Source organism: Opisthocomus hoazin, chromosome 2 (genome assembly GCF_030867145.1).
Source record: "Opisthocomus hoazin isolate bOpiHoa1 chromosome 2, bOpiHoa1.hap1, whole genome shotgun sequence".
Lineage (NCBI taxonomy): Eukaryota > Metazoa > Chordata > Aves > Opisthocomiformes > Opisthocomidae > Opisthocomus > Opisthocomus hoazin.
Genome location: NC_134415.1, coordinates 101,397,872 through 101,417,970, shown reverse-complemented (window position 1 = coordinate 101,417,970; position 20,099 = coordinate 101,397,872). Strand labels below are relative to the sequence as shown.

The 20,099-nt window shown below is 35.4% G+C and overlaps 1 protein-coding gene across 1 annotated transcript in view; it reads right to left on the bottom strand.

Annotated features, from left to right (window-relative positions):
* The window catches only part of EYS (eyes shut homolog), a 966,530-nt gene that overhangs the window by 256,823 nt on the left and 689,608 nt on the right, over window positions 1-20,099 (bottom strand). The window contains exon 36 of the mRNA XM_075414597.1: window positions 10,794-10,906. Within this exon, the coding sequence (XP_075270712.1) occupies window positions 10,794-10,906 (113 nt within the window). The remainder of the gene's footprint in view (window positions 1-10,793; window positions 10,907-20,099) is intronic.

The following is a 20,099-nucleotide window of genomic DNA, read 5'->3' as shown; positions in this document are numbered from 1 at the left end:
AGTAGTTGTAGGGATAAGACTGTTTCCGTGACTTTATAACCAAGGTCCCTTGAAGGATAATATATCTTTCTAGTATTACATTACTTAGTATTACAACCTTACAGACAATCCCCATTCCCTGTAGAAAATAAAATTTTGCTTAGCATCTCCCCATTTTTTGGCTGTTGATAATAACTTGTTTATATATTAAGCAGCCAATACAGATACTATGTGATTCAGAGACTCATTCGAGTAAGAATGTATTACAGTAAGAAATTATATATTTTATCAGTTCATTCAATATTTTCTATTTTAAGACCTAAGAATGGTGGCATCTAAGATGCAGAGATTTCCTGATAATAAGAATGTATGACAATTTATCACTCACAATGTATGGTAGATGTGCAACCATACCTGCATCATCTGCTTTACGTTTGGAACTACTTATTTTGTCTTGAATTCCATTACATACATAATTCCTTTATTTTGAATTTTCTTTTTTAATGCAGCTTACATCAGAGTTTCATCTGTTCTTTTTATCTCAGATTTTCATATTTCCTACAGTTACAACTGTACTAAGCTTAGTAAGTTATGACTGTCTAGAGAATCCTTTCTAGAAAGACACACAGTCTAATTTTAACACAGCAACACGAAGAAGCCACCACTTCAATTGGTAGCTTGTACCAATTATAATCATTACTGTTACAGCTTTTTTGGTTTATTACCAATTCAAATGTTCTGGTTACAGCTTTCAGCCATTGGCTCTACCATGCTGGTCTCTGCTGAGCTAAAGAAACCTCCTCCGTGTCCAGTGTTTCTCCTCATCAAACAAGTGAGCTATCTTCCTATACACTATAATCACTTCAGTCATATTTTAGGAAAAAAAACAAAACCACAACAAAAAAGTGACTGAATTACTAAAGTATCTTTCTGCATACTTTTTTTAAAAAAATCACCAATGTATTTGAGGATTTCTTAATCATACCTTTCATGTTTTGTACTTTTTACCGCTCCTGTGCAAACTAGCACACAATGAAATACAGTACAACCAATATCACAATCAACTGTGTATGTAGAAATGAAATTGTGTTCCTACCTTCTTGTTTAGACATGAAGAAATCACATTTATAATTTTGCTTCAGAATCTTACATTGAGTTGCTTGTCTATATTAACTAAGGCTAACTCTTCAGGACATTGCTCTTCCTTTGGTGTCTGGCTTGTTTAAAGAATTTCAAACATGAAATTTGGTACTAAATAAATTTCAAAATGCTACTGCCTATTCTCTTTTTTTAGGCTTTCTTTTAGTTGAGATAATTAAACCTGCAAGGTCTGAGCAACTTTAAAGGAATTTTATTTTGTGGCAAATACTTTTTATGAAGTTAATATATCAAACTTTTATAGGTTCACAATACATATCACTACAGAGCACATCTTTTGGATATCAATAATACAAGATACTTTTTAAAAAAATCTGGGTTTAAAACTTAGATTCTTTTATAGTTTTTAAACCTGAAATGGACAGATGTTATTAAAAGTGCTCTGCCAAAGAGAAGCTTAAAACATCTTTTCAGTTGTAAATAATGTCTGAAAACTTTTCCAAAAAGTGCAATATTATTTGTGATGGATTTTCTTTTCTATAAAAATGTACAATGTTTTGTCATGTTGCTAATTGTTTCACTTTAAACATTGTTAAATGAGATTTTTACAAACCTACAGATAATTTATAAGTCATGAAATCCTGTGGTCTGCTCACTGACACAATGAAGGACACAGAATGGATGCCAGCAAAGGGCTGCTAGACAGAGTAAATCTGAACTTCCAAACTTTTCCCTTCACATTCTGGCTGTTAGCGGTTGAAGGCAACTCTTACAATTTCTTATTACTTCTGTATCAAATTGAAAAGTGAATCTCAAAGCTGACAAAAGTCAAAGAGAAAGTATTATAATGATTCAAACTTCCAATAGGCAAATTACTCCTTTCAGTATTCCTCTCATTCTTATTCTATCTAATATGCCTCTCTCCACAATACAGTCTGGTATAATAACAAGAGCAACTACATTTCCATTACGAGGCACTCTCTGCACATAATCTGGAAGTCATGGAAACCTGCTCCAAAGTTTAATTATTTTTGAGTATATAACAAAACATTTTTTCCTCTGTTTCTAGATTGCTGTAATTGGAATGACATCAAATGCTAGCACTAAAGTTATGTGTGACTTCAGTCCAATAAGGAAAGCACGGAAGCTAATTTCTGTTACTCTTCAATTGTTTTTACGACAATTCCTCCTGTTATTTACTCGGCTTTTCTGAACCACTGTTCATAATAAATTTAAGACTAGATATATAGGGAAATATTTTTACAGCAGAATTCTGTCAAATCTTCCATGAAGCCATCTGCAAATTTTAGACGGGTAGAGCAAAACTGAGATTATTTTTTCTGTTCTAAGAGAGTGGAAGTAGAGGATTTTATTATTTACATACCTGTCTGGTTAGAAGCCCAAGTCATTATTTCAGGAAGCTACTGAACCATACCACTTGATGTCTTGTGTCACTGAGATAATTTTTCTTAAGCATTAAAGTGAAACTTCCAAAGAGTATTGCAATAGCTATGACACAAGATACTATTAATGCTGTGAAAAATACATGTAGTGAAGTTTTAAGAACTTTAAAAAATGGCTTTTAGTTTTTATTTTGTGAATCTGCTCCAGTTTTGTACGAAAGTTAGGATGTTCTCAACCAAAGCCTTTGTTTCAATTCTAGCACAACTCTTCTATTTTCATATTTATAACATTATTTTGGTTTTAGGAGAAGCTGTGCTGAAATCTGAAATGAAAATATGACATCCAATCATGAGAAAATGAGTCTCATATAATTTTGAAATTAATTTTCTTGATACCAATTTTTTCATGATTTTACATTTCAAAAGCTAATCATGTTCAATCACAGCTCTTATTTGGATGACAGAATTTATAGAGAAGTATAAATACTTCAAGCAGTTTGGTAGAAAGTAATGAAGACTGTTGTTTAACCTAGAGCAACCCAAAATGTTGTGACAATCAGTAGGATTCCTGGAACTACAGTCTTTGATGTGTAGGAAAAAAGGGGTCCTCCTTATTCGCTGGAGCTAAAAATATACATCCTAAATCCTACACCTCTCCACCCATCAGATTACCCTATAATCCACAGGTAAGAAAGACAGAAAGACTGCAAAAAGATTTTTATGCTAACTTGGCAGCCTTCTAATTCTGATCACTCTTGACACTGAAGAACCTCCAAGTACAGAGAATTCACTGTGTTGTCCTTTAGAATGTAATGCGTCCTAGAATTTCTGAACAACCTGGTCCATTGAGCTTTGACGCATCCTTAACTCTCTTATCTTCTGTTGAAGAACTTCTGATGAACTACTGGACAGACACCTGATAGGCAACCTCCTTAATTTCCATGTTTTAAGAGTGTGCTGTGGGTGGACAGAGTGACTTTATACACTAATCACGGTTGTTTGTGAGGCTTTGAATCTATCACTCAATGTAAAGAGGCCAAAGCAGACACAGTCTTTCTGTTGTAGCAGAAGTGTTTAACATATCTCCTTCCTAAAGTATTTATGTAACAAATTCAGTTCTATACTATGAATGTTCGGATTAAAGCTTAGCACTTTATTTTACTGAAGTATAAAGGGATCAATTTATATGTAATGGTTAAGTATTTGCGGTGAAAGAAGCTTTACAAATTCCATTAATAAATTTAGTGATCATATAGAGTAAGAATCACCAGTAGCGGGAGATATTCAATATTATATAACTGCACTAAAATAGATACAAAGGTGTGACACGAGTGTAAAATAGCATTTCTCCAGCACTGGAACCTTTTCTTTAGCACATGAAATAAATATGTTATAAAATAATGAAGTATACATAAGTAATAGCAAAAAGACAATTTAATTAAAAAATTAATGTTTTACTCATAACAAACTTTCCTTTCTGGGCAGCTGTGTCAGCGTGCTTTCCAAAATATTTAATTCAGCTATTATTTATTTGCAGTAACACACTACCTCAGACCCCTGCATTGGCATGAGAATGTTGGCATATATACTTGTAAATGGCTCATTGATAAAAATGGAAGAAAACAATGCATGGTATCCTTTAAGTCCTGTCGTACTATCTTCCAGGCAAGTATCTGACAATTACAGCAGAAATCAGGGTCTCGTTACAATTGTTTATTGAAGACACACTAATAGACAGTGACTGCCACTGAATTCTGTTGACAGAATTAAGAAACAATCCTCTGCTGGTATAATGCACACATCTAATGTTAAAGAAAGGTAAGTAAGGTCAAGATAAAGATCACCAAAAAATATTATTAATATGTTAGAAATAGAGAACTGCCCGAAGAAAGATTAGCGTTAGTTTTCTGGTACGCTGATGAGAGGCAACCTTTACCAGAAACAGGGAGAAAAATGTCGTATTTACAAACACACATTATCTCACCTGCATGTATTCGACACACAGATCTAATATCCATCACAAACAATTTCCACAGAATACTTAAAAACAATGAGCTAAAGGCTTACACAACAATTTACAGTGATTTTGAGGATTTATAACAGCAGCAAAGATTAAATAGGTCACTTTTTTTCTTCCTTTTCAACATTGAAGTCTGTATCACTGAAAGTCATCATCTGAACAGTAATGCCAAAGGAGGAACAAAAGGTAACAGAAGAATACCCAGAATTCATGTATACACCCAGAGCAGAAAGGAAATTGCACAGGACAGCAAAACTCACAATGAAAAAGAAAACATTGCCAACAAATGTTGCAAAATATGTGGGAAATCAAGGAGGACAGATCAAGCAAAGAGGATAAAAGTATATAAAAGCAACTCAGGCACTGAAAAAGGAGGAAGAAGCAATTAGAAACACACCAAAAAGGTTATCAGCCAGCAAAAGCAACAGAGAAGAGAGAAAAGAGTAACAAAATACATGCATAAAGAGGAACAAATTCTTGTTATCACTGTCTATGTTAAAATCGCACAGAATTGTTATTAATGTTATATCAAACATCATATATGTGAACACAAATGAATGATATTTCTGAAGCTTTATCTCCAGTTCTGTACTTCAGAAACATTTAATCCAATCTCTATGTTAATCACAGAAAACACAAAAAAAAATGTTAAATAAATAAAACAAAGTAGTGTCAATACTGTTAATTAAATAATTTTATTCTACAGTGTTGAGGAGCACTATATATTCCTTTTTTTGCTGTTTCAGAATTAAGCACATAACTCCAAATTGCTAATGAAAATTATGAACGTAACTACCTATGCTGAGATGTAAGAATATGACTTAAAGTCTGAATAATCTCACATATAACAGAAGCTCAATGCTTCTCATAGGATCTTACATTTATTAATAAACTGGGATGTAAGTAGATGGAAGAGCCAAAGTTTGGAACTCTGTGATTTCCCCTTTGGGTTTAAGTCAGCTAGTATATTTAATTGAATTTAAGTTTTTCAGCTCCAGTGGATTCGTATCAAGAAAGTCTTTAACCTTACCTGAGTCTTGTATGGACTTTTATGATGAACTCTAACATTCAGCATGCACCAAAACAAGCACTTTTTTTTTTCTAGGTGAAGAATGGTCACTGTTTGACTTTCACAACCAGCTGAAAAAGAACTTTCAGCAGACTCAACTTTCCCCTTTTCAAAGTGTGCATTTCATTGTGAAGGCAGAAAACAAACACCTCAGATTCCTGGTGCCAGATGCTCGGAGCTGTGATGTTTTATGATATTCTGAAAAAGCAGGAAGTTCCACAGGCAAAGAGATGTGTTGAGAAATTGCACAGGAGACCGAACTTCAGAAAGGTGTTAAGGGTCTGTTGGGATGTTTGTATGAAATATCACAGCAAACTACAGAATGGAAAGGGGAGTACGCACACATAAGGAAGGGGATTTAGAGCTTCTTGGAAAGTGGATGAGTGAGGGGAAAGTGGAACTAAGTGCTCACTGAAAACAAGTAGAGATCTCCAATATGTATTGCATAGCTCCTGAGCAAATTGCCATGCATTACAAAACACATCTGTCCTCTTGATGGAATGGAACGTTGGTAATTCAAGAACCTCTTTCCTAAATGCAAATAGCAATCAGAGTATTTGCTGAAATGAAGCTCAGTTTCAGCCTGCAAAAAACATCTTAACATAAATTAAAAGAAAAATAAAATCTATAAGAAAATCAGCTGAAAACCTGTCCAATGGGCAGTAATGAAGAACTCAGCTTATTAGCTCCTGTCTGTGAGTGCAAATCAGACTTGTACATTTGCATTCATCAGTAAGACTCCTCTTAGGAAAACAACAAACAGTATTTTTCTGTTTCCTAGTGAGAAATCTTTTAAAAAAAGAACAAACCATGGCTTCAGCAGAGATATCTATGTGCATATGTATACAAGCATGCATATGTATATGTATAAATTTTATATATGTGTGTGTTTGGTACCTTTGAATTTACTACATGCAGTAAACTCTTACAGGAATATACAGTAGTCCTAGCTCCCAGACACTAAACCAGAGCTGAGCTGCAGTAAACACCAGCTTTTAATCTTGGGACTCAAATCTTCATTTATGTCTGTCTTCTGAATATTATGTGAGAGTGCTAGTCATTTTTCCTGCAAATCTATTCCAGTAACATATTCTCAAACACTTACAGGAGCTTTATATTGCATTAACACATTGCAAGTATCTTATTTGCTTCAGAAGAAGGACAAAATAAAAAAGATTTCATTTCTTAACAGATCTCATCAGAGATCCATTATTTCCAATTGTCTCTTCAGCTACTGTTGGCCATTATACAATGTCTTTCAAAATTGCCTATATATTCATAGCTCTGAGACAGGAATAGTTTAAATAGAATCTTAAAATAAACTTTGACAAGATTTACATAAGTATATAGTCTAGAATAGTTCTAGAAAACCACCTATTGGAGGCTGACCTTTACTAACTGATACAGTTCTATAATAACCTTTCCTGAAAGCAAAAGCTGCATAGCTCAGAGGACTTCTATGGCTGCAAATCTCCTTTCGGATAGTCAAACTTAAATTCATTCTCCTGCCCATACCATTATTCTACCATTTTCAATTCGACCTGGGTTACGTCTTATGGCAGGAGGCTCTGATGAGACCTCAGTGTAATACATTCCTCCTAGCTTTTCTCTCCACCCCGTGGTATCATGTGTTATACCATACCTGTGAACTCCAGGCTTAAACAGTGATGCATGTGATTAGTAGAGGGATCTGAGCCACGACCTTACAGATTAACTGAATTAAAGTCTCACACTGGAAGCCTTAGTGCTTCTGAGCATGCACAGAAATCCTGCGTCTTTCAGAATGATCAGGATTATTGCAATTTTTAAGGTCCTTGCAAGTTTTAAGGTCTTTGATCTTATCCAATTTCTGAGTGCTGTCTTTATCAATCATCCTCTTGAATTTCAGTAGAATTTAGCACCTGCTTCCAAAACTGCGTGAAAGACAATTTCCATGTTGCCCCATCTCCCATTTAGTGCTACAAAATTAGAACAATTCGTCCTCCTTTGCAGTGTGTGATATTTGCATTGCAAAATACGAATATTAAAGAAACAAACAACTTTCTGTGGTATATAGCTAGGGCATTTTACACAGCAGATAGTCAGATACATATGCCAGTGAGATTAATGTTATGTCTTCATTTTTTAAATTTCTTAATTCTCAAAAATTTTTATACAGTAACTTAAATTGCATTAACCTCTGAGATAAGCAACACAGAGTATATAATATCCTATGAAAGGTACTGATTTGTCCTGAAGTAGTGATGCCAATAGTTTTGCGAAGGTTAATGAACTGTATCTAAAATTTGTTTTTGAAAGCTCTCTATATTCCTCGCACACATTATCGCATCTTTTTGGTATTTTAAAATTCAAGTAGATCCAGTTAAAGAAAGGGCAGAACACATCTGAGTAAATTCAAACCTATTAAAAATTCATAAGCTTAAAATTTACTCATAAGCCCATATACTTTAAGAAGTTTTTGCATGTCTCCCTTTGACTGACCATCTGTACCACAATAACAAAGTAATCCATGCTGCTGAAGCAAAAACCCCAGCGGGGTAAATGAAAGAGACTGGAGTATGGCTAAATATACAAATCAAGTGGCATTCAAAAGGTTTAAAAACCTAAAAGCAGCTGATGATAGGTAGAAGGTCAATTAAAGAAAAATTACAACAGCAAGAACAGAAATACTTAGTGGCAGTGAATAAATACAGGGATGTTCTTACAGAAGGAAACTGGACTGCTTTGTCTCCAGCATTGTAGAGTACTCATGTTACTGCCAGGCAGCGCCAACTGTAGCAATATTGCACCAATAGAACCATATGAATTCTGCAAATACAATATGAGTACATTCTAGCACTCAACAGCTGCTCATAATTGCAACATATAGAATCCATTACTGCCCTATTTAAGCAACTTCCTTCAAGTACGTTCTCCTCCCTTCTCAAAACAAATCTCTTCCCAAGAAGCCTGTCTTGCAAAAAGAGAATGGCAGCTGAGCTTTCTAGATGCTTTCTGGGAAGCAGAATTTATATGCAAGGACTGATGACAGTCAGGACGCATGTGAGCTATATCTAAAGTTAAGAAGAGCAAAGGATGATGCAAGCTGCCATGTGTGAGCAGATATGAATTTCATTTATCACAGGGCAGGGAATGAGTAAGGAGAAAGCTTGACAGGCCTCCCTACAGTCCACTCCTATGGGACAACCTTACCGTCAAGGGAAATACAGACTAATTTCAATTCTGTTTCCTGGCTTTTCACAGACAGGAACAGCTGTGACTTGGATCACGATGGAGCCAGCTCTGTGTGAACTGCATGGGGCTGGACACTGTCAGGCTCATCAGCAGTGTTCTGGAACGAGCAGGGAGGGAAAAGGAACATGTTGCCCAGGACAGATGCTTGCAGCATGCTTTTACGTGTAAGACTGTTTTCAAGGTTTATTTGTAGAAACTATCATGTCATTTTACTTACCTAATTGGTTACATATACACAGTAAGTATTTGCAAGAAACAGCCCTAGACTATGATCACTGAGTTCTGATTCAAATAAAGCAATCTTTACTGTCTATATCATACTGTATCAGTCACATTTCTGTGCTAATTGGCTAACTATAAAGGGAAGTATCAGAATCAATACAAAATGCAATAAATCTCGGCAGAGGATTATATGGATAATAATATAACAAATAATATAGCTTTCTAAATTTAAATAAATTTAAAAGAGAATGAAGCCGAAGTTGCTTATAAGCCTTCTCCTTTCTGTCTATTTCCCTCTATATTTTACATACATAGACTGGACAAAGCACATCTCCCTGGTCCTTTGGTTCTTGAAGGATATTTGTTCTTAAATGAATGGTTATACAAACTACTTAACAGTTAATACCAGAATTAAAGGGATGAAGTATCTTGTTCACTCACTTTCATCTCCATGAATTTCTTTCCTGCACAGAAGCATAGTTCAACAGACGAAAGAGTATGTGCCCCTATTTTGGAGAAGAGCAGTTCTGGCTGGGAAAAAGCTGCAAAAAGGCAAGAGTGTAGCCATCACTTCTTACTTACCTGAGGTTTGTCAAACAGAGTCCAGAGTTCTGTATTTTGTGCAGGATTTACACCTACAATGCACTTAGACAACATCTACCAAACAAAATGCCTTGGCAAACTCAAAGGCTGCAAGAGTTTATTGTCATGTTTGGACAAGGAGATGTTACTGAGCTGCTCTTCTAAATAACAATGGTGGCAGGTCTTTGCAGAAGTAATCAAGCTGAACTTTATGTTAGAGTAAGCTTTACTGGCAAAAACTTAGACGCCTAGGTCTTCAGGCAACTGGCTGATTAGATAACGGATTTGATGTTTACCATCATAACATTGAGTGTGATGTGTGTGAGTTCATTAAGAGACTAGTAGTAGAAGTGAGTGCAGAGTCGAGTTCTCATGGATGTTTAATCAATGATCTAATCAGTCACCACTAGCTTTCTAACATACTATTTAAATAAGCACAGGAATATTAATTAAGTTAGTCTGTAAATTTTAGTAAAAGAAATTAAAGCAATATGTAGAAAGGCTTATGCAAAATTTTCCAGGGATTCAGGACATATGCCTTATGGCTAAAATCATACCCTGTTTTGAAAGACTTAATGATCTACAAATGCAATTCACCTCTACTTGCTTCTCTTTTCCACTTTTCCATGCTCATACATTCTATATGCCAGAGTAGAATCCTGATCTACACCATTGTCTCTGTATAGCCTTTTATTTCAATCAATGCATGACCAACAGTGATGTGAATATGCAAAAGTGAAATGAAATGTGGTTTTTTATATATTAGGAAGTGATGCTTTCCAGCATTTTTCACGATTTCATGTATAGTAAGCGTAGCATCAAGTCACAAGCATTTGTTGCAAGATCAATGGAAATCACAAAACCATGAATAGAAACACAACCAGCACATCATCCTACTTCCCACTCCTGTACTTTGTTGCAGATTATCTCCTTACTACACTATGGTTCAGCATTCAGTGGGTAAAAAATTACTTTAAATAAGATGTGAAGATTAATTGAGCTACTCTGCAAAAGGCATCTTAAGGAAAAGGCTTCAGAAGCATAAAAGAAAGCACAGTATCCATCTATATAATCCATTGTTTTCTGTAACTGTTGCTGAAATTTTCTAAAAGAGTCACCCTATTTAAGAAAGAAAGCAAACCAACACAGTTTCTTCCAATTTGAAAAGGCACAGAGGGCAGTTTACCTGCAATAGTCAACATTATTTCTTCCCACAGCATTAGACAAGTTGAAAGGTCCCACTTTATTGATTTCTATGACTTGTATACAGCCAGTGAAATTGTAGACAGGTCCAGGTACCTACAAAGGAGAAAATGCACATAGTTCTTTTGCTTGTTGCCATTGTGATCAGTTTTAAAAATAATTTAGTTTCTGTAAAAGATTTGTAACACAGTTTAATCCTACTCCTGAAGAATCCTCCTGGTCTCCATTTTTTCTCTAATGAAATTCAATTAAAAAATTTGAATGTGAAAAGAAATTACAGCAAGCTAAGCTTTGAAAAGTCTACTTTTAAGTTTACTGCTTCCCTGCTCAAAAGATATCTAGTACCATTAATCATGTTTCAAAGATGCCTCAGGACCTACTGCAAACAGGAATCACTTCAGGGGCACTGAAAAAACACAGAACAATAAATTCTTATGCATATCTCACCACCTAAATAAATGATACTCATACTCTATGTTGACAGGTGTTATAATACATAAACAATCACAAAAAATTTGCAAATGAGTCCTTATGCACTGGACTACTGGACTGCGACAAGTTCCTGGTCACATCAGATCACATGTACCTGTCCTTGGGGCCACAAAACAGGTAAGACTCCATAGTTTCTATAATAAATTTCACGCCAAAAATAGGAAAAAAATTACTGCCGGAACTGTACATGAAGATGAAAGTCATTGACACATTCGAATGGGACCTAGGGAGACTACTTAGGAAGAAAACACAGTAACAGTGGAAGAGGGTATGACCTGAGGCACTTAAATGACTGCTGGTCATAAGCCCATAGCAGGAGAAGCAAGTCTTGACTTGGTCCTTAACACTGCAGAGGGCCCATTCCTAACATTGACAGTGAAGTCAGGTTTCAGTACCTGCAGGTTTAGATACCTGCAGAAATAGAAAAAGCTAGTCATTGAGGTCATCATTGTCTACACGAGTACTACATAAAAATGAAGGAACTTTTTAAAAGTAAATTCAAAGGATTAGCCCAAACGGTAACGAACATGCAGATGAATACCTAAAACATGAAAAAAGACTTTAGACTTTCTCAAAACCAAGAATGTTTAAATAACAAGGTAAGAAATGTTCATGATGTCTAAAAATATATCCTTTAAGAGTTGAGGTCATGTCCAAATGAAGAAAAATAGGAAATTATATAGACGTTGGCACTAAAAACACCATAAAGTAGGCCAGGTAAAGGAATATAAAAAGAACTTTAGGAACAATTTGCTAAACGTATAATTGTGAACATTAAATGCATTTTAAAACCCAACATGAGCAGTAAGCCCACCAGAAAGGCTGTAGGACCAATAGACCTTCAAAGTATAAAAGGAGTGTTCAAAGAGATAAGGCTCTAGCAGGAAATGTAAATGAACTCACCAAATGAAAATTTAATGTAGAGTTGCTCTGGGAGGTTCTCATGCCAGAACCCCTTTTGACTAGGGATACATCAGAGATCTGTCTCAAAATGAATTATTACTGGAAAATGTTTTAAAAAACATATTGAGCAGTAGCAAAATAATGAAAGACCAAGTCGTGTCTGCCCAAAAGTCCTAAAGGAAATTACTATGGTCATCCAAACTTAAACTGGCATCCAAACCATGGGAATGATAGATGTTTATTTTGGGTTTTTTTTTTTTTTTTTGGTTTGGGTTTGGATTGGTTTGGGATTTTTTGCTTTCTATGATTGGGAAAGGGGCACAAGACCAGGTAATGCAAGGGCACACCTTAAATTATGGATTCATAAGTCCCAGTTCCATGCTAGACAAATCATTAAAACTACATTAAAGAACAGAATTAACAGATACATAGATGAACATAATGTAGTGGGGAATAGTTGAGATGGTTTCTGAAAAGGGAAATTGTAACTCACAGGAGGAACACAGCATATGTGAAAAAGGATGCTTTGGCACATAGCCTTTATTTTCCAAAAGGCTTTTAGCAAGTTTCTGTGCTAAAAGATTCTGAAGTAACTTGATCACCCTGGGATAACAATGAAGGCCTTCAATAATGGTTAAAATAGAAGCAGAAATTTTGTGAATAAATAATGAGCTTTCTCAACGTGGAGAGCTCCTAAAAATTCCCTCAGCGATCTGTATTAGGGTCTATGCCCTTCAGCATATTCATGAGTGATTTAATGTTTCCTGCATTACTCAAGATAGCAAAAACAAAATTCTGAGAAGAGGTTTTCACAATATGCAAAAAATTTCATGATAAGCAAAACCTAGATGGTATGTAAGGATGGTGATACACATGAGCATTTCTGAACAGAAAGTGACTCTGTGGAGTAGGATCCATTATTCAGGAAAACCCACCATCAAGGAGAGTTAGAACAGAGTAGGGAACAGACAAATAAAGAGTTTTCACTGTTTCCCACAATACAGGATCAAAAGGACATGAAATTAAATAAATGAGTGCAAAGATGAAAGCAAGATAAAGGTCTTACTTTTCACACAACTCAAAACTCAGGTGCAGAACTGCCAGAAGATGTTGTAGATGGTGTAAGTCTAGATGAAGTCAAAAACCGGTTAAATTAATGGAAATAGATTTTTCCAGAATAGTCTTCCTTGTCTCTTTTCTTGTCATTAAAGGTCAAAAAAAAAAAGGTGGCCTCTAGCCTGTATATTTGCCTTCTTCCTTACCACCCAGTAAACCACGTTTCATATCGTGATGGCTTCTTGCTATGTCCAGAGCGTTGAGATAAAACTACCTGTGCTTTTCTTTACAGGAAGAAGAGATTTTGAAAGACTGAAAGATTTTAAAATTAGGTTTTACTAGATCACAAAATACTAAATTAGAACATGGCAACCGTTTTACAAGTGTCTGGTGTGCTGAGTGAGATAGATCACAGAAAGGTATACATCTCCCACCTCCTTCGTCTGTCTTTGCAGGGAGGGCCCTTTCCTCTAGTCTTGCTTTTTAAAAAGTTCAGTGACTTTGATGTCAAAAACATTCGGTGCTCCAGATGCACACAGCTGCTTCTGGGTCCCAGGAAAATTTCCCTTTTGCCATCACATACAAGATGTCTGAGAGTCACCTTCAAGATTTAAGTAAGCGCCTTGCTCCTCTCAGGACAGCCCCGGTCTCTTCCTCCCGCAGGCTTTCTGCCTGGGGCTGCCAAAAGCCTCTCCCAGCTCTCTCAGAAAAGGAGAGATCTCTCCCTCCCAGCAGAGACGTACACTGCACAAGCACGACACAGCTGAAGCAAGGTGAATTTCTTTCCTTTGCAGTGTTCAGCCACTCCAAAACACAATACACTGTGCCATGCCGTGCACAATAAACAAAATGAACTGGCCTTCCAACCCATGGGAGGGCTCAAAGAAGTTCGCTAACCATCCATTTTTTATTCCTTTAGCAGCAGAGGCTTAAGGGCAGTTAAGACTTTAAAACAGATATATTACGACAGAACAACAATGTGGAAAGTTATGTCACTGTTTAAGGTGGCATTTAAAGTCAGTAAAGTTCAAGTGCTGGAGCAGGGAAGCTCATCTCTCTGTGTAACAAACACGTTTTGGAGGATTGCACTGAGGCTTCCCGGAGCTTAGAAACAAAACCCTCATTCAAGGACTGGACGTGAACACTCTCCTCCTCAAAGCTACACTTCAGATATTAAGCGAACAATATTATTTGATATACCACAAGGACTGAGACTGACTACTGATAGGGCTTATGGACAGTAGAAGACTGTCTCTCTTCCTCCTTTGCCTGTCACTTTGGCAAGGAAATAAGTGTGACGGGCTGCCAAGTGTTATGCTCAGCACTCTGTTTTTGCTGCTGTTATGAACAATTACACTAGGTAATCTTTGAAAAGGTATCGTGCTACTAAGTTTCACAATTTCCTTTTTATAAGAGATGCTTGTTACTCTTTTTTTCCTGCCTTTTATAAATAGTAAATAAAACAGTTTCCAAATTAACTGGATGCAGTATCTGTTGTAAATCGAATATGAACACGAACAGAAACAGTTAAAAAATTCTGAGTTGGAAATGACATGCAATGCATAATATCACATAAAAAAATGAAAAATTGAACAGTATTTTAATATTGACTGCATAAATCAACTTGTTAGAGCTCTGCTTCTTCTTGTCTCCCTTACCACCTTCTGAAGTTTCACTAAAGCTTAGTTATCATTGTTCCCGCCACACCATGTATATTTTTCAAGAAAAACCCTTATTCTTGGGATTGCGACAACAAACAAACAAATAGAAAACAAAATGAACCAAAAAATGTAAAGGACAGGTACAACACTGTTTTAATATTTACTACAGCTACTGTGCCACTTAAGTTCATTCAAGCCTCTGAATGTCAGGTTGGTATAGGGAAAATTCACTATGGCAGCCTGTAATCCATTTTGCACGCTGAACAGCAAATTAATCGCTTGGTTTGGGAATAGATATTTATTTGAGTGTTCCCCTAAGCACTATTCTCATTGAATATTTTAACAGTATGGTTTTCTTCTCCCCCAAACAAACATATTAATTGGGCTCCTAATAATTTCTCCTCATTGGTATGTGTATATTTTGAATGTAATGCACTCATCTAAAGTAATATTAAAACACTTATTTTTTTGTTTTGTAATCATAACTATATCATAAACACTTCTGTCAAACAATTACTTGCCCTTGAAGTGCTATGATATCTATAAAAACCCCAAATATCTTCTTAGACATATTTAGTAATAAGGGATATTGATAGAAATAATCAAAAGTAAGAAGCTTTTATTCTGCTGTTTTTAAGAACAGATATTCATTGACTATTAGCAGAGTGTTAAAATGTAGACTTCACATGTAGTTGGGTTTTCTTTCATTTACAAAAGTACATTAATATGCTGACAAACTGTAATACTTAAATTGCCTGAAAATGTCAGGGTCATAGCAACACCAGAAATTTAATTTAATACAAATCAGTATTCAGAAACTATGCAGATACTTTTGACATATAGTAACCATGCTATTTAAATGCTCTTTATACCTGACAAAAATGAGTACAGATACTTACCTGGTAGGAAAAGTTCACACATACATGCCAAACCATTTATTAACATCCCTTACTGACTAGCCCAAAAAAAAAGCTAGGTAGAATTAACCTAGAATTGAGTTCCTAGTGAAATGAGCTTGCATGATGTCATTTCACTAAAGATTCATAAATACTATAATAATTGGTTTATGATCAGAGCATTTATAAAAAAATTGTAACTAACTCAAAAAAAAACCCAAAGCATAACACAATCTTTCTTCATTTGTCTCCTCTTAAGACAAATTTTATATATCTTAAAAATTCTCACTATAGATATTGCCGTGTACCAGGATACACTGTTCAGTAATTTTTCATATCTTCATGATTTCTGTGAAACATGCCTGATTTTGGAGTCAATTTGTAGAACTGTTTGCAAAAGACTCTGACACTTTTTAAATAGCCATATTTTAAACATTAAAAAAATGACCCAGGTACACATTTTTGAGTACTCTAATAACATTTTTATTTATGTTTACTAACAACACGATGAACAGTTTGGAAATTAATGCCTGACTCCAAGATAAAAATCAACCTTGAGCTAACAGTTTCTCTACTCCAGTTCTGGTTCTTGCTAGTGATTAAAATCATACGAAATGGTCATAGTGAATTCTGAAATTAAGCAAGTTCTACTCTCAACTCTGTATTGTCTTCAGATTAGCCAAACAGCAACAAATTTCACTAACCATCTCGGTTTTACCCTGCTCAAAACCTACTGCAAGTGAACTTCAATATCAGACAACATCAGAAAACCAAAAATAATCACTTTTTCAAAAAAGCCTAAATTGGTTGGGGGTCTGGTGGTGGTGGTGGTGATCCTTCCCCCCAAACAAGAATTTGTTCTTTCAGGAAAGCAATTTTACCAGCCATGTTCCTGGGTTAGATACTGATTTAAGTACAGCACAAAATCAAACTATACTGACTACCAAATTAGCAACAAGGCAAACAGAAAACGCTTAATCCAACAGGACCTTATTCTGCCTTTGTATTTAGTGATCACTGAAGATTACCTGCATTCAAGGCAACATGTAGGTCAGATAAATATTTTTTCCAGTCTCTTCAAGCCACCAAATTTTCCAGGGTTAGTTAAAAAACATTAGTCACTCAGACATCACCTTGATCAAAAAAATGTTAACACTTTTGTTCTTGTTGATTTTAAATGCCAATTAATAAAAATTAGACCTTGCGCATTTTAACTCCAGTAGTCCAAGCAAAATGGACAATGTTACTCCGGTTAGTTTGTGTATCCACTAACTAAAGAGAAATGCACCTTCCTTTGAGAAGTGTTGCTCAAGTAGACAGTGGTGGTGGTGGTGTTCGATTTATCTATACTGTTTGTTACTGCACTTTCTAATATTTACCTTTTTTTGTACTTTTCCTACTTTGTTCCAATTTTAAGCCACATGCATTTTTATTGTTACGTAATGTAGTGTAAATCAATTTTTATTAGAATTTAATGACATTTCACAATATTTAGGAAAATGCAAAGTGGTATTGACTATGAAAACAAAAGTAATAAAAGAAAGCACTTAAAGTATGGGAGAAGGAATATGGTTTCAGTTTCTGTACTAATCCTAGTACAGAAGTGGGAAGGAAAAATTGGAAGGTATAGTGGTAAAATTGTCTACATGTCACCATACATAAAATAAAGTGGATGAAACGCAAAGGAACAGTACTGGTTATGAAATGAAACACTATATAAACCTATGCCTAATATAAAAGCTTCATTTAATTGATATGTTCATATAATAGATAATCTTACACTGAAATTGTGATCCTGAGCCAAACACCCAAAAAATTTTTTAAATTCATTTATACTAACACAGTTAAAAATGGGCTAAAGAGTAAGTTAAATCAAGATTATTTTTTTCATGTATCTGCTTTTACTGAATTTTTAAAATAATTTATTTCTATTATCCTGAATCTGTATTTATCATATCTGATATGGATATTGAACCCTATCACAAGACTTTAATGAAACAAGAACGGTAAAGCATAATAAAATAGACAAGAGAGGGGGAAAAAAGTCCCCAAACTGCCTAGGATGGTACAAGTTTACATTTCTGCTCCTCATTTCTTCTTTGTTCTAGCAACTCAAATCAGGGGATGCCATACTTGCTACCCTGGTAGTTCTCCTGCTATGGGAAATCAACAAGTCAGGAGTTCTTCCAGTTTCCCGTACTGTAGAGCAAGGAACTGGGACTATCCTCTCACACTGGATATGTGAGCAGACCAATACTGGCAGAACACCTCCTGGATAACTGTGCTTTACAGCGAGAACGAGATTGGTCATTTGCCTGATCCCAGACTTTGATGGAGCCAGCTCACCATATACCAGACTTCTACATTCCTCTTGCATCTTTTCTTCATGTAAATTGACTGATAGTGTAAAACTTGAGCATGTTTCACTGTTAATTTCCCATGATTCTGCCACATTTTCCTGGCTGAGAATGGTTCATTAAGCCACATAGGATTAATTAAAATCAGTCAATCTGAAAGATTCAAAGGCACTGGGAAATTCCCTTACCGTTTTTATGTAAGTTCTTCCCTTGCCAAGATCCTTACATTGCAAACTTGCTCTTACCTTGCAGTTAAGCAAGTACAATGTTGCATTTCAGAAGTGAGATTAAGACTTTGAAGTAAGGAAGGACATCGCTGATTTGTATGGCTAGCAATGTCTGGCCTTTTTGTAAATAATTTCAGTGTTTACATTCATAAGCATAATACATGATTTACTTACTGTGATTGCTATTGCAATTCATAGTAAGTTCAACTACTGTAATTTATCTTCTTTAATTCTCTCTTGTTAATGTGTTACAATGCCTTGCCCATGAGCAAGCTGGAAAATATATTGGCCTGAGATGACTAGAACATGTAGAATGAAATTTGGAAAACAGACTAATGTTTCTTATCTAGTACAGACTCCGTCAACTAACTGTGGAAATCAGCTCATCTCCCTGCACTTCACCTTTTCAGAGTGATACTGAAGTTAAACAAATTGAACACTGTGCTATGTTAATATAATACAGTGTTACAGCACATTAGAGGAAAGATGTTTGGAGTCCATCACCATGAACTGCTTTTCACTCCAAGCCAGTCAACTTTTGTAGTTCTGGTTCTTGTCCAATCAACAGCCAATAGCTCAGATATACAAACACTTCACCCAAGAGAGGTTTGCATCAGGTGTATCTGTTTATGTACTGATGGGTTTGATGATCCTCAGGGGTCAGTTTCAACTCAAGATATTCTATGATATCTGAAATAAGATTCAGTGTGAAACACTTCCTACTGAATCATAAATGTTGAGTTACAAAAAAGGGAATGGTTGAAGCAAATAGTTGTACATCTGTCTGAACTAGAAGAGATAACACTTTATCTAAAACAAAGACATCTGCATATCAAAACAATTGATATTTGTATGGTGGTCAGGCTATCTTCAGCATAAGGAGGAAATGTATATGTTCCAGGAGAATGACTGTATTTATCTGGAATATCTGCAGGTCTTCAGAAGGATGAAATGGCTATAAAAGCTAAAATGTTCCAATAAAATAGGCTTTTCTTTAGTGAATGTAACCCGAAGTATATGGCATTCAGAAGGGGTTCATACTGTCAGAGTTCTAAGAAAGTTGAAGATTCTCAGCTAAAGAAGGGAGAGACAAGAAGAAGATTTCTTCTTCAAATTTTATGATTATGTGCTTTCTTCTGTCATGCCTGTAGATATTTTATAAAAATCTGCAGCTGGATTGCCTGGTTTTGTATATTGTAAATACTTTTTTTTTTTTCTCTAGTTCAGCCTCTTTTAAGACAAGAGGAGTTTCAAGGTAACACAATATTCCTCACAGAAGTTGTAAGGAATATATCAGCTGCACACTATGCTTTTCAGCAAATGCTTTCACTTCCCAAAAACACTTCTGAGAATCCTAAGTCTAACAATGTGACATATATAAGCTATTAGGACCAGGTGAGAACTACTATTACAGTGGTTTGCAGTGTTAGGAACATGGTAATACAGAGAGCCACCTGACACTTGACAAGGTGTTTGGGAGCACATGTACATTCCACAGTGACCAAATGTTAGTCACATGTATTTATGTGTTCAGAGGTGTATCTACAGTACACACACACAAAAATGTTAACCATGATGTGCGAAGAAGATAATGAATGCATGCACTTCCAAAATGCATTCAATTCTCTTACTATAGTAAGACAAGACAAATTTTTGTGTTCCCAAACCAATAAACTTTACCAGCGAGTAAAAATTTA